We start from the raw sequence: 17,149 nt of genomic DNA on the forward strand, positions 1-17,149 counted from the left end.
AGTCTCTCTTAAACAGTCCCCTTGCTCCTTCGTAGGACATGACACTCTGACCGCTCCCTATCCTGATTTTTCTCCTCTGGTCACTCTTTGTAAAGATCGTGACAAAGTGTAGAACAATCTCCCCCTGCACATGGAGACTGGTAGGTCTAGAGAAGGAGTGCAGACGACTTGAGTTGGAAAGAAGGTTTGGAGCATGTAGATATCGGGGAGACGGACCCCATGAGGCTTGGCCCTTCTGCATCATTTTCTGTTGGAGTCTGTCTCCCCCTCTAGAATCCTTGAAGAGGCAGACACTGTATTTTTCATGCTGTATCCCTGTTGCCGAGAACTGTACTGGGCACCTGGTAGTCTCCATAGTATTTTTTTTTTAACATTTTAATTAAATTAATTAATTTATTTTTGCTGTGTTGGGTCTTCGTTTCTGTGCGAGGGCTTCCTCTAGTTGTGGCAAGCGGGGGCCACCCTTCATCGCGGTGCGCGGGCCTCTCTCACTGTCGCGGCCTCTCTTGTTGCAGAGCACAGGCTCCAGACGCGCAGGCTCAGTAGTTGTGGCTCACGGGCCTAGCTGCTCCGTGGCATGTGGGATCTTCCCAGACCAGGGCTCGAACCCGTGTCCCCTGCATTAGCAGGCAGATTCTCAACCACTGCGCCACCAGGGAAGCCCTCTCCACAGTATTTTTAAAAAATAAATACAGGAGCAAATGAATGAATTGTTGTGGGGACTGAGGGAGACAGTTGACTGAGATTTGGAGCTGGGAGAAGGGGTGACAGCATTAGGAGAAAGCTTGACGTCAGCAGGAAGAGCTGCTTTGGGGCCGGGTGAGGAGTGTACTGTGAGACATGGAGTTTCAGACCCCAGCTGGATGCTTTATTTTGGACTTCAGGGGTGGGAAAGGGGCAGGTAGTGGTTTGCTGTGGTCATGGTTGTCAGGGAAGGCATCCTGGGAAAGGTGATGTAACAGAACCCCTAAGGATGAGGGGATATGTCTTGATGAAGAGGGACCCAAAGTACCGAGGACTTCAGGAAACTGAAGACTTGTTTGGGAGGATAGGGTGAGTGGGAGTGGAAGGGACACTGGGAAAGGATCTTGCTGAACTGGAGTGGAGGTGGGAGATGAGACAGACCAAGGGGCTCAGGTGTGTCTCCAGCTTAGCATGTGTTATCCTGCCTGCACTCGCGGGAGCTGGGGAGGGAGCACAGGGTTAGGGCAGCTGCACTGCCAGCTCTGAGTTGGAGACCTGAGTCTTGTCCTAGACCAGCCTTGTTCAACTGTCCCCCTGTTTCCACATCAGTTCACTTAGCCCAGTGCCCCATCTGCAGCCTTTGCTTCCGCTTCTCCTTCAGTCTTGACTCCCCCATCTTGGTCAGACTAAAGTCAGGTGTTTGCCTTTCATTTCTGCCCGGGCAAGGGCAGCGGAGGTCACGTGGCAGCCAAAATCATACTGCGTCTGGGGTTTAATTTTATACTTAAATTTAGTTTCTTTTTTTTTTTTCTTTTTTAAATAAAAATCCTCCTTTCTTTGGATGGGGACGTGTTAGTGAGGTTAGTTCTTTTATTTCCAAACCTTAGATTTTGTATTGTTGTTTCAATTTATGAACAGAAATAGGAAACTGTTTTCATTCAAAAAAGGCTAGACCTTTAAAAATTCTAAATTTGGGGATTTCTCTGGTAGTCCAGTGGTTAAGACTCCAAAATTCTACTGCAGGGGGTGCAGGGTCCATCCCTGGTTGGGGAAGTTCCACATGCCATGCAGTGTGGCAAAAAAAAAAAAAAAAAAAAAAAAAAAAAAACTAAATATGGAGCTATTATAAAACATAATTGAGTGAAATGAAACTTCTCACCATTCTCCACTTATATTAAAAATCAATTTTATGTCATACAAAAAGGTTTACAAACCACTCCTTGGTAAAATTTTTAAAAAGTTATATTCTTAGCCTTGCTGACTCATGATGAACTTCACATTTGGTGTAATCCTTCCAAGGTGAAAGTTGGCCAGGAAAAGTTGTCAGACCATTCAAAGTGGGTCAGTTCCATGTGGTAGTGTGACTTTTAAGATTGTTTATTTTTGTTTTTGCTTTTGTTTTGTTTTCTGGGATTGGAATACAGAGCATAAGACGATAATAATACTTAGTTAACATTTATTAAGTGATCTCGTGCGCCAGCACTGCTCTAAGTACCCTATATGTGTTACCTCATTTTATCACCACAGCTGCCCTATTGGGTGGATGCTGTTATTATCCTCACTTTACCAATGGGGAACAAAGAAATTAGATAACTGGCTGGGAGATGGCATGGCCAGCGTTCAAATCCAAGCATTTGGCCCTGGAATCCCTGCCCATGACCACTCTGCCCTCCTGCCCATCTCCTGTGTTGGGAGCAGGAGAAACACTATGGGATCATTTCATTAGATGGAGTTTGAGCCTGGTTAGTTGGGATCTATACAGTAGACTGTTGTTTTACTCATACTTGTGGTTGAAGATGAGAATTGAATGATCTTAGTTAAGTTTTCCTTTTATTGTTAATTATAATTTAAAGTATTTCCATTTGAATTCTAGCAATATTTTTCATTTCTTCATTGAGTGAATATTTTATCAAGTGCCCACTATATGCCTGGGTTGTTATACACAGTGGGGATACAGAAGTGAACATGACAAATAAGATCACTTTCCTCTCTTTACATTCTAAAGAGAAAGACAGACAGTAAATATATAAGTTTTCATCAAGAACACTGAATGTAATCTCTGACGAGATGGCGTCTGTTGAGACAGACATCAGTGAGGGAGTGAACTTCAGGACGATCTGAGGAGAGTGTTCCAAGCAGAACGAACAGTTGGAGCAGATGCCGGAAGTGGGAGGGGCAGTGGGGAGGGAGTGAAGGAGTGAGGGGGTCCCGTCCGAGACAAAGGAGGAGACGTGGACAGGGCTGTCAGGCAGGCTTTGTGGGCCACCGTCCAGGTGGGATAGGGAGCAGGTGGGTTTGGAGCCAGGGGCCAACATAACGTTCACAGTGGCTGCTGTGACTTAAGAATGACCTTAGAGTAATCTCGAAGAAAGTGTTGCCCCCTCGGAAAAGTTTCTAACTCAGACTGGCCTAATTTATATTGCAAAGTTAGTTTTCAGGTATATTCAACACCTTTTCTGTATTCTCTCTCCCAAGTTAGTCATTCGGAGGCGAAAATGATAGTGCGAGCCCCCTACAGGCAGAACAGAGCATTGCCTCTTATGATGCCGAGGGGGTCAAGTCCTCAAAGTAGTTAGGGAAACATCGATGCTGAGGAATGGAACTTCAGTTATCTCTCATTTTAAATAGAGGGGACAGACGTGAAATGGCACCATGAAACATTTTCCCTGATATATAATAGTATAGGTTCTTCCAGCTTTGGTTATTATAAATAGTTCTTTTGAATTTCATTTATATATCTAGCCACACACAAGCATTCTTTTAAAATGCATATTGTATCTATTTGACCTATTCCCAGAGTAATTTAAATGAAGAGGAAAGCTTAAAATATCAGAAACTAGATATTTTTCTTATAATTTAAACGTTTTATTTTCATATGATATATCATTAGAGATGACAAATAATTCATATATACATTGTATCTATATTTTTTTCCCCAGTGAAGTTCCAGAAATGATTCTTATTATATTGAAATGCAGACCACCTGGAAACTGCAAATTCAACTAGTGTTCTTAAGATGTATGGTGATAAAATTGTGTCACATGTAAAGAAATGCAGCAGTCTCTTCAAGCTGTATGTTTAAATGGGTATCCGTTTAGGGGTACACTCCACATTTATTCAGAAAGTTTGGAGAATTGGAATATTCTAGTTACAGTTGATTTTTTTGGTTAATGAAGGTTATTGCCCAAAGGATCTTTGCATTTACAGTTTATAAAGGACTAGAAATTATATCATTGACTAGCTGTCTTCAGACTGTGTGTATGAGTCTGTTTGAGAGGTTGGTGGCCTCTGTGCTCTTCACACCAGGTCCAATCCCTGTTATTCTTGTGTGTGAGGCCTCCGGGTAAGCTTTGGTTGGAAGATAAGATTTCTAATGCACACTGCCTACCACATAAAAACAACTATAGGAAGTAATTCAGTTTTTCTAGATTTAGTCAGAAGTTACTTCCAAGATTGAGATTAAAATCCCCCTTAAAAAAAAAACAACTCCATTTTTTGGTTTGCTTTTTACAGATTACTGAATAAAATTTGTTAGTTAAGTATTTGATTATTTGCAATCGAAATGAACAGAGGTGAACCAAGAGCCCTGTCTAGACAGGGTATTTATTTCAGTATAAGTTGACAATGCAGTTTCTTATCAATCAGGTCTTCATGGTTTATAAGAGTTATGCTACCATAACTCCTCAGAACAGTATAATGAACTCTAATAACCGAAAGTTTTTATGGCCGATGATTTCACTAGACTTGTCTAGACAGCAGTTACTCTCTAAAATCATTGTGTGTCAGGGCTGGAAGGGATCTAACACAGACACTGTAGCTTAGATGGTCTAAATATTCTGTTTGCCATTGTAGCCATGGTTTTGGGGTTTTGAGGGATGGTGAGACCAGTGATTCAGCCTGCGTGGTGGGAAACCGATAGGCATAAATATGCCGAGGGCCTAACTTTGGTTTTGGATGCATGTATAAATATATAAAAGTATTATTCTCTGGAAACAGCAGCAAATTTGAAAGGAATTTGATGTCTGGTCATGTTTGTCAAAATGGGAGAGACTCCCTAGAGGTTATATCTAGAGAAAGTAATTGCAGTCAGATTTGTAACCTTTTGGATTGACTCTCCTTGGCAAAGTAGTGCTAGCTTAAAAAAATGCTAGTGTTTTAATTTTTGCTAATGAAATCCACGTGCTATCGAATAGTTAATCGTCAGTGGGATTTGGATTGCATGTGCATGGTGCCCCAAACTTCAGCCATTTTAGTCAACAAAATAATTAGTAACATAGAAAAACTTATTGACTAACAAGCTTTTAAACTGGTTGTTCTGCTCTCCTGGTTATTATTATTATTATTATTATTATTATTTTTTTGGTATGCGGGCCTCTCACTGTTGTGGCCTCTCCCGTTGCGGAGCACAGGCTCTGGACGCACAGGCTCAGCGGCCATGGCTCACGGGCCCAGCTGCTCCGCGGCATGTGGGATCTTCCCGGACCGGGGCACGAACCCGCGTCCCCTGCATCAGCAGGCGGACTCTCAACCGCTGCGCCACCAGGGAAGCCCTCCTGGTTATTATTGATATCAAACTGCCAGACGTGACAATGCAGAGCCAGAACTCTGTAATCCCGCTGCTTTACTGGCCTCTAAGCAGCAAAGACCAGAATGTACCTGCTAGTCCAGAGGAGTCCAACTGCTTTGATTGACTTAGATTTGGTCTGAGCACCTGGGGTAAAAATAGTCTTGTCTCTGAGAAAGTGTCTTGAGAGGCCCTTATATGATTTGGGTTTTTTTTGGTGGGGGGTGGGTGGGTACACGGGCCTCTCACTGTCGTGGCCTCTCCCGTTGCGGAGCACAGGCTGTGGACGCGCAGGCTCAGCAGCCATGGCTCACGGGCCCAGCCGCTCCGCGGCATGTGGGATCTTCCCGGACCGGGGCACGAACCCATGTCCCCTGCATCGGCAGGCGGACTCTCAACCACTGCGCCACCCGGGAAGCCCTGATTTGGGTATTTTAAGCAATTGGATGGGTTAGATAGTTGCTATGTAAGTGCCTTGAGGGCAAATATTGCATGAGCTTCTCATTAACTTTGTGAATGTGAGAAAGTGACTTATATCTATAAGATTTCTTCAGAGAAAGAACACTAATGATTTCCTGATGATTTTGATGTATGAGGAATAAACGTAAAGCGCTTTTGTGTTTGGTGAAAAGTTTTTATGCGAAGCATCCTTTGCTCCGATCCTTATGACAATGAAAGAATCACTGTTGCCTCTCCCTCGGACTGTCACCTCTCTGTAGGAAGCCGCCCTCTGTAGACAGCTCCCCATGGAAGCCGAGACTCTAGCCACGGTTCAGGCTGCCGTCAACCCACCCGCCATGACTCCAGACATGAGATCCATCACTAATAATAGCTCGGATCCTTTCCTCAATGGGTAAGTCAACATTTTAGGGCCACTTATTTTTGCTTTCTTTATTATGTGGTTTACAGTATAACAGATCTTTGTTTATGTTGGGAAAAGCTGGGGAGCTTGGAGGATGGGGTTAAGATAGAGGGAGGATGTGGAGGTTTAAAAAATCTCAAATTCAAAAATTGTTGCTATGGCATGGAGTAAACCCCTAGTCAATAATTTGAAAATGGGATGAACTTAACGATTTCAATGGGATGGTGTTGTATAGTAATTATTTAGAAGAATCTTGTGGTTTTATGTAGCCAACAGGGGATAAAAAGCATGTCATATGGCAAATAAGGGAGCAACACAATTAAGAGGTGATGTTTGTGGCGAAATGTGAATAAGGTCTATAGTTTAGTTAATAGTATTATACATTGTCAATTCCTGGTGTTGATCACTGTGCTATGGTTGTGTACCATGTCCCTGGGGAAGCTGGGAACAGGATGCACAGGAACTCTGTACTCTTTTTACATCTTCTGTGTGATTCTAAAATTATTTCACAATTTAAAATTTTCATTAAAACAAAAAGGTGTTGTTTTAAAATATGAAATATATGAGCAGAAGGAAAAGGTGATTGAACCAGAAATATCTTCATGAGTAGAAGTAGTCAACCTTAATTGTAGCCTTTTAAACCCAAATAAAAGGCAGTATTCTATTTCCTGTGTCTTTTCTGCCCTTGCAGAGTCTTCTGGCAAACAAGCAAATACAGTTATGAAAGTTATTAAAAATAGAGAGATGAAAACAAACAGTAAGGGAAATAATGAAAGAAAGGCGTTTTTAAATGATTGATTTAAAACTACTTCAAACGTAGAGAAGAGTATAAAGAATAACTTAAGATTTACCCGCGTACCCAACTCCCACATTTTGCATATTTCCATAGATCTTATTTTTTTTTGAATAAGTATTACAATTAATACTTAAACCCTTCCCCACCACCACTGAAATCCATTTCTTTCCCGTCTTCCCTCCCTAGTGGTAGCCACTGTTTGGAAATTGTTGTGTATCCATCACACCCATTTTTTTTTCTTTTTTCATCACACATATTTTTATATTTCTTATTGCCTGTTAATGTCTGTATCCAGAAACAATATTCAACTTCGTTTTCGGTTTTGAAAAAGTGTACATAAATGGTATCATTCTCTGTATGTAGAATGGTGTTCAAATTGTTATTTTGAGATGAAAAGGGAATCAGTGTCAATTTAGTATGAATGGCCAGGTTGTTTTTGCTTACAATTTATTAATTTCACTGACACAGGGATATATGTTTCAAAATTAAAAGGAAGTGCAAAGTCCACCTCCCTTTGTTATCTGAAGATCGGGCAGGTTGACAGAACTACACTAGTTGAGGGTCTTCATGACTGTATTTTAATTTTGAAATTTCTTTCCGTCTTTTGCTCTGCAGGGGGCCATATCATTCGAGGGAGCAGAGCACCGACAGCGGCCTGGGGCTAGGGTGCTACAGCGTCCCGACCACTCCGGAGGACTTCCTCAGCAACGTGGATGAGATGGACACAGGTAGGAGCCAAGCCTGCGAGGCCTTGCAGTAGGTTTGCACTTTTAATTGTCTCTTTAGTCATCTCGATTCGTTTTTTTTTTTTTTTTTTTGGCTACACCGCTCAGCATGCGGGATCTTAGTTCCCTGACCAGGGATGCAGCCTGTGCCCCCTGCATTGGAAGAGCGGAGTCTTAACCACTGGACCAACAAGGAAGTTCCCTAGTCCTCTCAATTCTAAAATCCAACGAGAGACACTTAACCTCAGCAACAACATAAACTAACAGCTGAAAAGCCACTGGAACTCAGGCACTATTAATAAACTCTAGCCCCTTCCCCATAGTTTATACAAATATAGTTTTTTTTTTAATTCCAGGAGTAGCCTTTTATTTTATTTTTTTTTAACATCTTTATTGGAGCAAATATAGTTTTATATATGGGCACAGGATTTTAGTTTCTGCTTTTTTCTTCTCTCTCCCTCCCTCCCTCCCTTCCTTCCTTTTGTTTGTCCTTGCTTCATATAGCCCTTTCCTCACAATTGCATTAACATACCACTGTCTGCTTTGCCATTCTTCCACAGTGGAATATTTATGCTTTTTTCTAGCTTTTGGTTGTAATGTACAGGCCACCAGTATGCAAATTTTTTCATGTCATTAACTGCATTTGGGAAGTAATTGGCAGTGGGCATTTGGAAAGTTAAGCAACTCAGAGGATTCTAAAATGTCAGCTCCAAATCCTAACATGGTAACAGTGTCCTCCCCCGGCAGTTAAATTTAACATAGTTCCTGGCCTGCCCTGCTTTCAGGCTAGGCCTCAGCTGGCTTCCCGGTTACCTCCTTTTCACCATTTCTCTAGGAGCGATGCCTCCAAATTTGGTCAAGGCTTAATTATCAAAGTCCTAAAGAAGATATTCTGAAACCAAAATTAAACCAAAATTAACCAAAATTAAATGACAGCTAACAACAAGGACCTACTGTATAGCAGAGGGAACTATATTCAATATCTTGAAATAACCTATAATAGAAAAAAAATCTGAAAAAGAATATCTATATCTATATAAATATCTGTATCTGTATCTATATCTATATCTACATCTATAGATATACAACTGAATCACTTTGCTGCACGCCTGAAACCAACTCAACATTGTAAATCAACTATACTTCAATTAAAAAAAAACACCCTGAAAATGGACTTAAAAAATTAAATAATAACCTCTTTGGAGCTGTTCATGCAAGTTTCTCCTCCATCCTCACTGTTGAAAGAAAATCATTCTGTGATGAAATGATTGCTTTCCCCAGTGCCCTTGTCCAGAGCGCCCGTGTTTGTTACCCTCTGCTCCTCGATGACTGCACTTTGTGCTCTAAAACTAAACGACTGGTCAGACAAAAGTCAAACTCGGCCAGAAGGTTGGAGCAGCTGTTCCGGGCTCTCCGTGCAGCCCATCATCTACTTGTTGAGAGAATTGCACAGACTGTCTTGTGAGGAGTCACACAGGAATAGTTTGAACTGTTTGTTTTGTTATTCTTCAATTTATTACTTCAGCCTTCTCCCTCCCTTCCTGCTTCCCTCCCTCCCTCTCTTCATCCCTGTCTTTATTTTTCGGTGTGAGATTTATCTTGCCCTCTTCAGACCTGCCTGATGAAGTGGCTCCTTCCTGTGTTTAATAATTGTTTGCTTTCATCTTTTAAACACTGGGAAGCCAGTAAAGATAAAAAGCAAAGTTAAATAAGAAATGACTCAGGAGATCTAAATCCAAGCTTGACATTTAAAAATAAAAGAAGATGGATTCTATTCTATGGCTTTTTAAAATGACATTGAGTGGAGAAGTAGGGAATGTTTTTGAAGCCAAAATGTAGAATTAAGTGGTGTCCTGAAAAGAGCATAGTCATTGCAGTCAGGCAACCTGAGCTGGATCTTTGCTTCTCTACTTCTTAGTAATGACTTTGGGTAAGTGACATAACCTCCCAGGGGCCTCAGATTTCTCACCTATAAAGTAGGAGTAATGTGCTCATCTTGTAGAGTTGAGAGGGCTCATGAGGTCACAGAGCTTGGCACAAAGTTGTCTTCTCCTGTTCTCCTCCTTCTAAGAAGGATGAAGTAATGTACAAGTTGGTCTTGTTAAATGTTAGGGTTCCAGGTTAACCTGGTGTAGTGAGTGTCAGCCTGTTGGGTTTAGGGTCACATCTGTGAAGCCTTTATAGGGAGTGGGCATAAACCCCCTCAAGGGGAGAAGTATAATTACTTTTTCAGGAGCAAGATGAGGAAAAGCTGAGCTCCAGTGTGGCTGGCAAAGATCTAGTAGATGCACTGATCACATGCTGACCACATGCTGAATGGGAACAAGCCAGCTGAACACTCCCTTTGCAAAATACACATGGAAACAACAGCTGGACATGGTGTGAGGATAGAGTAGAGGGAATAACAGGAGCAAAGACTGGAAGTCATCCACCTTCCAGAATATTCTGCAATAATCACACCCTTTTAAGAATTGCTTGTTTTTTTTTTGGTCTGTCCCACTTTTCACTCATTCATTCATTCATTTTTATTATCTATGCAGATATGCATCCTTTATATTTTAATTGAGGTATAGTTTCCGTATAATATTATATAAGTTACAGGTGTACCGTACAGTGATTCACAATTTTTAAAGGTTATACTCCATTTATAGTTATTGTAAAATATTGGCTATATTCCCCATGTTGTACACTATGCCCCACTTTTTAAATGGATAAAACTGCAAAGACCCAAAATATTACTACGAGGTTGCAGAGTTGCTCCAAAGAGAGAGATTTTAAGATTGTTAACCTTATTGAAGAACCTTAACTAGTCTCCTCATGCTTTCCATGCCCAAGGAGAAAGGATAAGAGGAATTCTTTTAAACAGAGAGATTTTATTTGGTTAAAAAATGAATTCTTAAAAAAAAAAAATGAATTCTTGACTTATTAAAAAGTTAAAATGGGAAATCAGTAGAGATGAATAATTCTAACTGGAGATGAAGAAAAAAAGACATCCAGCACTTTAGATCGGCTGATTTTTCAGGGCAGATAGTTTTTTTAAGCCTCATTTCCATTTGTTACCCTCTAGTGGGTAGAAAAAAGTTATTTTGGATTTTCTTTTCTAAACTAATGTTTTTCAAGTCAGTAACACAACAGCATTGAGGTCATGTTGAACTCGATTTAACTTTTAAAATACTGCCTTTTGCAATGAAAATCCTATAAAATAGTCCTAAGAGTCATTGATATTTTATGAGTTATAGAAAAGCCATCAAGTTTTACTATCACCAAAATGCAAGTTTGAGTATTTTTCCCTCATCACTCAGAAAAATGTACTCTTTCTCCTTGGAAAATGCATATGGTTAAAATGAGTTTTCTCCTGTTTTGCTCAGAATAGTGAAATTCCTAAGCAGGCTTTTCAGGAAGGCTACCGTACTTGTAGGGCACAAAAGCTAATTTAATACGTTTCTTAAAAGTGATTCCATGGTGAAAGCTGGCCATAGTTTTTAATGCACTGTGAGGTGTGACTGTGAGGTGTATTTTATCCCTTCAGAAAATTGGTTGGGGTTCTTGGAATAAGCCAGTTGCTCTGATATTATGTCATTAACTGTGATTGAGTTCCCAGGTTTTTCTTCCTCTCAGCACAATCAACAAGCAATGCGTTTTTGTATTCTCCTAAGTGTGTATGTATGAAAGAAGCCCAGAGCCATGGATGTGTGGCAGGTATTACATGGCACCTAACTCCAATTTGTGAAGGTGCTATAATCCCAATTTCAGACAGGTGAAGTGTGTCTAGATAAGGTTACACAGCTAAAAAGCTCATTTCCTCCATTGTCCGTACGTCTTCTCCTATACTATCATTCATGAAGAGCATGTATTCCACATGTTATATCCCAGACACTTAACTTTCCTCTGGAACAGCATTCTTTCAACTAGGTTCTATAGACTCTAGTTCTATTAGGATATAAATTCGGCCAAAATTGCATTCGATGATAAAATGGCTTTAGGTCATAGTGGCTTAAGCAAAATATATCAGACTTCCTTATTACAAGACTTCTCAGAACCTTAGTCAGCTCCCATGCATTGTGACTCACATGCATTGGGAGAAGCGTAGATACTTGCGGGCTGTATGTGTGTGTGGAGTGAGGGGGGTGAACTGCAACACCCCCTCTCTAAAATACTTTGAAAATGACCCCTAGAGTCATCAATGAAGATAGCTTTTTAACAACGTGGTTAAAAGAAACTCCTCACTACTCTCTTTGAACATAAAGAGGGATGATACGGGCAAATTTGAGCTTACAGTTAAATCATTGGATTATAGCCCTGTGATAAGGTTTTTATGACAGGCAGGGCCTCTCTACTCAAACCAGCTCTTCACGCCGTTGTCATGGGAAGTCATTGATTGTAGGTCAGGTCCACAGCACCCTCATTTGCTCCTTTCCTGTTTCCCTGGATTTACCCATTCTGGACAGTGTCTACCCAGAGCAATGAAAGGTTCACCTGGCATCTCTGCATCTCTTAGGAGTGAGCATCTCCAATTCAGTTTCAATAATGTGGAAGCTGAACTTTTGCACAGAGATGAAATATTTTAGACCTGCAGCAATAAAATCTTCTGGTGGAATGTAGACACAGTGGAAATGAAGATGAGAGTTATGTTGACACTTGAATCTGTCCCTCTTTCAAGAGCTCTAAAAAAGAATTAAAATGGTTTCATTTCATTCTGTTATAGGAGAAAATGCAGGCCAGGCACCCATGAACATCAACCCTCAGCAGACCCGGTTCCCTGATTTTCTTGACTGTCTTCCGGGAACAAATGTTGATCTAGGAACTTTGGAATCTGAAGATCTGATCCCCCTCTTCAATGATGTAGAATCTGCTCTGAACAAAAGCGAGCCTTTTCTAACCTGGCTGTAAGCAGTACCACTGTAGCTTGGATGCAGCCGTGACCTGACATTTCCTGGGCCTCTTGGAAAAAGCGATGGAGCAGAGCAAGTCTGCAGGTGTGCCGCTTACTGCCTCCGTGACGCATGCTCCCTCCTTTCCTTGTGGCCAGTTTAATCATTGCCTGGAGTTGATTGATAGTAACGTAAGTTAAACATAAATAAACATTCTATTTTCATTTTCTGCAAGCCTGCCTTCCTGTGATGGGTTATGCAGAATTGTTTCAGCAGAATTGATTATGCAGAATTGCTTCTCTGCTTTCCTTTCTGCTGCCCCATGACTAAGCTTTATGGGTGTTAGCTGAAATTTATACGTCAATTGATTATAAACCATGAAAAGCTGACCACAGGCAGTGACTTCTGACAGGCGGCTCGGTCCAGGAAATGTACACAAAATTCAACCTGATTTACAGTTTCAAAAACTGTATTGATGACATTAGTACCAAATGCTTTAAAAAATATTTAACTTGAGCTTTAAAAATCATTGTACAGATAGTAAAATTCTGCTGTTTGGAATACAATGTAGTCTGGGATCCATGCTGGTTCTGTTGGTTCTTATTACCCTGTATTCACAAAGGCACACACAGTCCTATTGTAGTTTATCCTTTAGCATTTTACTGCACAGCATCTAGCCAGCTAGTCCTTCCAGCAGGAGAGTAACAGCAGCGTTAGTCACAGCTCCTACACTAAGATCTTATGAAAGAGACCAGTTTGGTACTAATTATGAACATCTATTAAACAAAGGTTTTTAAAATTACAAGTTGGATTTTTTTGTTTTTAAACTGCAGCTTAGAACTCAAATGTTTATTTTATGAAGCACTATCATTTTGTAGCTGATGACAAAGGGCAGTCAAATGTTTTTGATAAATCAGTGACAACTGTATCTCTGTCTTTTGAAACCGTTCTGAAAACATCAGGACCACATAGCTTTCAACCTGATGGCACACGCAGTAAGCTGTTGCTTTTAAACTTCCAAAGCCTTGTCGGTTTTGCTTCTTTCAAGATTTCAAGGGTTTAAAGTAATCTTATCTATGAAACTGTTTGAAGGATGAAGCAGATCTCTGACTGACATGTAAAAAAATGCCCCCTGAGGGTGTATGGTGGAGACATGTTTCTGAAGTCACTAATGTTGATTCCTAAGTATATTATCCTAACCTTGTTTGCTACAGTTGGTATAAAAAGGCATGAAATATGTACTCAATACCTCTTATGTAACCAAAACCGTTTTTTATTAGCTTTTAAGGACTGAGAGAGAGCATTGGGTTTGCCTGGCATGCACCCTGCCTGCATTGCCAATGAAGTCCTCAACTGTTTAATATTTTGAACGGACATTATTTATAATCTATGAATTTAATATCTTTTTTTGAGAGACATTAATAATGCAGGTCTCTGAGAGGAACCTTTCCATTCCCGAGGGGCTTATTTGCTGGGGATCTGAGATCCTTTTCGATCTACCAAAAGATAGATGGCAGAATACATCTTATCTTGTTGGAAAGAAAGCAAGTGTAAAGGTCAGAGATGAAGTAGTAAAGTTAGGGAATATAGTGGAAAGGCTGTTAGGTGTGAAATGGAAATAGACAAGCTATAGTACCCCAAAAGCAAGACGAGCAGGAGGTATGAGGTGCCCCCAAAGAGCAAAGCAACAATTTTCTCCTACAGTCTTTGTACCAAAAGACTGTTGTAGAAGAAAAGAAGGCTTCGGTGCACTTTATGTGGGAGAAGGAGGGGCAGGGCTAGTCTTGTCCTGTCTACGCTGATGTTAAGTGTGTAGGCGGACAAGACCATAAACCTACCATTGCTTCCAACACAATGAAGTGACTTTTTTCCCCTGAAGGACCCATGGTTTCTGTTCCTCTGATTCCTTCTCTCTCTCTCTCTCGAAGCGCTCTGAGAGAGATGGGGGTAGATGTTTCTTTAGCTACTAAATTGGAGGGAGCACTATTTCTTTTCCTCTTGTGTTAGCAATAATTGCAAAAAGCATTGTACATTCTTTCTAAGAAAAAGCAAAAAAAAAAAAAAGACTCAGAAACAAGGGACCTAGTAAAACTGAGCAGTGTTACTGTATTTTTAAAAAATATTTTTATAGACTCATTTTCAGGTTATTAAACATAAAAGAAACAGATACCCCTCTCTTTTTAAAGCAGTTAAAACATCGATGATTTGTATTATCAATTTTTAGACGTAATTTCCTAGTAAGCTTGTGGCATTAGAAAATACTAGAAGAATTTTTTTAGTGAAATTAGTTGGAACATTTATTAATGAACATAACAATTATTTTTCCAGAATTAAATATGAACCCTGACTATGTGTTTACTAATAAATGAAGCCAGATATAATTTTTGTTGTTATTTTTCAGGCCATAAAATATGGCCTTTGTTAAAGAACACTAAAGCTAGAAATCTAAAGTAAAAACAACTATTTAAAGGCTCTTTCCTATTATTGTAAGTGTTAAAACCCCTGCAGAATTCATGATAAGGTGCTATTTACACTATATTTCTTATTATAAAAGAACTGCCACAATATCTCACCTTTTTAGTCCTAAATCAGTCAATAAATTTCAACATTTCATCCAATAATTTTGCCAGAGAAAAGGCAGATTAAAAATTGAAATTGAAAAATAATTTCAGAGATCTTTTAAGGTTTTTATTCCCCCTGATAAAACACATTTTCTTGAAGTAACTACATTGTCAAAACCTATTTGCAATTCTATGAAATCTTAGTAATTGTTAGCGTTTCACCATAGAATTTAGGATGTGAAATGCCATTTCTTTTCACTGATTATACAATATACATGAAAACAGAGTAAAACATTTAGCTTGCTGGGATGCTGCTGTCTCCAGCTTGGGAGAAAAGCTCTCTGTAGAAGAAGGTGATCTGGAGTGAGTTCTGTTAGTGACAAGTTGTGTTCTCATGACATAATTGGAAAGTAACTTCCGAAAGTGCCACTTTTATGAAAAATAAAAGCTGTTAAAAGGAAATTGTAGATTAATTTAATTGGGAAAATGGGTGATTGACAGAGACCGTTTCCCTAACACACTACATCATTTATGTGTTAGTATTTTAACTTTTAAAAAAATTATTTCTACATTTTGTAATATGACATATGTGTGTTTATTTTTAATTTAGATTGCTATACATACAGAAAGTATGCAGAAAAATCAGTCAGCTCAAACCATTTTAACTGGAGTTTGGTACTGGTTTTTACTTCTCTGATTCTGTATAAGAAAAATAAATACAGTTGAATTTCCACTTGGAACCTTTATCTCGTCGTTATTTGTGTGTGTTCCTTTTACTGAGGGCTTTGGGTGGTACTGAAGAAAGGCTTATGTAACCCTCCTGGCAGACAATGAAAGAAATAAATTTTGTAGGCAAACATTTTTTTGGCTCAAATGCCTGGTCTTAAATATTCTAAATGTCTGCAGAATTCTGGTTTCTACTTTATTTGAAGTAACTCATTGAGACTTTATTTGAAGTAACTCACTGAGACTTTAAAAACTATATATATATATATGTATATATATATATTTTTTCTAAATCACACAGTCCTTCCAACACCCTCACAGATTTGACTGAGACATCAGAACTATAGGATTCTTAGGCATTCCTCTGTTCTTAACAACAAGCTGTGGCTTCTCGTCAAAACTAAAAAACAGCTCATCATTAATTCTGAGTGTAGGCTTGTGACAGTATATTTTCTCTGTCTGTTGAGTCCCCTGATTCTTGCCGTGGTGATACCTTATGAGGTGAGGGCACTCTTAATAGCAGAGTGTTTTTAAGCAGAAGCATTCAGCTGAACAACAGAAAGAAGAGATCCTGGCGGACACAGCTTAGCCACAGTCCAGAGTCTGAGTCTCAAGCATCGTTTTAAAAGATGTATTTCATCATCATTTTTTAAAAATTTACTTTTGGCTGCATTGGGTCTTCGTTGCTGTGTGCGGGCTTTCTCAAGTTGCGGCCAGCGGGGGCTACCCTTCGTTGTGGTGTGCCGGCTTCTCATTGCAGTGGCTTCTCTTGTTGTGGAGCACGGGCTCTAGGCATGCAGGCTTCAGTAGTTGTGGCTCCTGGGTCTAGAGCACAGGCTCAGTAGTTGTTGCTCTGCGGCATGTGGGGTCTTCCTGGACCAGGGATCGAACCCATGTCCCCTGCATTAGCAGGCAGATTCTTTTTTTTTTTTTTTTTTGCTTTCAAAATATAATCTAATTAAATATTGAACAATACAATGTTAAAAAAGACAATGTATTATAGAAAGAGAATCACACAAAGCATTCATTTTGTATATGTCCTTAACACTGTTGATAGTATTTCTAGCCCAGAGTCACTGAGTTTCAAATATATGTCCTGCTTCCAATACATTTCAGTCAATTCTGAGTTTTCTTTTTTTTTTAACCTCTTTATTGGAGTATAATTGTTTTACAATGGTGTGTTAGTTTCTCCTTTATAGGCAGGCAGATTCTTAACCACTGCCCCACCAGGGAAGTCCCTCATCATCACTTTTAAGGTACCAGGGGCTCATACCCGGTACCAACAAGTATAAAGTAAAAAGTGAAAGTTCTCTATCTTTCAGATCTCACGGGAGATCGATGGATTTGTGTCGTGCACACA

The 17,149-nt window shown here is 39.8% G+C and overlaps 1 protein-coding gene across 2 annotated transcripts in view; it reads left to right on the forward strand.

The window, feature by feature from the left end:
* WWTR1 (WW domain containing transcription regulator 1) overlaps window positions 1–15,803 on the forward strand; it is a 132,625-nt gene extending 116,822 nt beyond the window's left edge. For both annotated transcript variants that reach the window (XM_027092857.1, XM_027092858.1), the window contains exons 5-7: window positions 5,968–6,101; window positions 7,522–7,634; window positions 12,337–15,803. In XM_027092857.1, coding sequence (XP_026948658.1) covers window positions 5,968–6,101; window positions 7,522–7,634; window positions 12,337–12,521 — 432 coding nt within the window. In that variant the 3' untranslated portion in view covers window positions 12,522–15,803. The remainder of the gene's footprint in view (window positions 1–5,967; window positions 6,102–7,521; window positions 7,635–12,336) is intronic.
* The last annotated feature ends 1,346 nt before the right edge of the window (window positions 15,804–17,149 follow it).

Source organism: Aethalodelphis obliquidens, unplaced genomic scaffold (genome assembly GCF_003676395.1).
Source record: "Aethalodelphis obliquidens isolate GAN/ISIS:26980383/991018 unplaced genomic scaffold, ASM367639v1 scaffold81, whole genome shotgun sequence".
Lineage (NCBI taxonomy): Eukaryota > Metazoa > Chordata > Mammalia > Artiodactyla > Delphinidae > Aethalodelphis > Aethalodelphis obliquidens.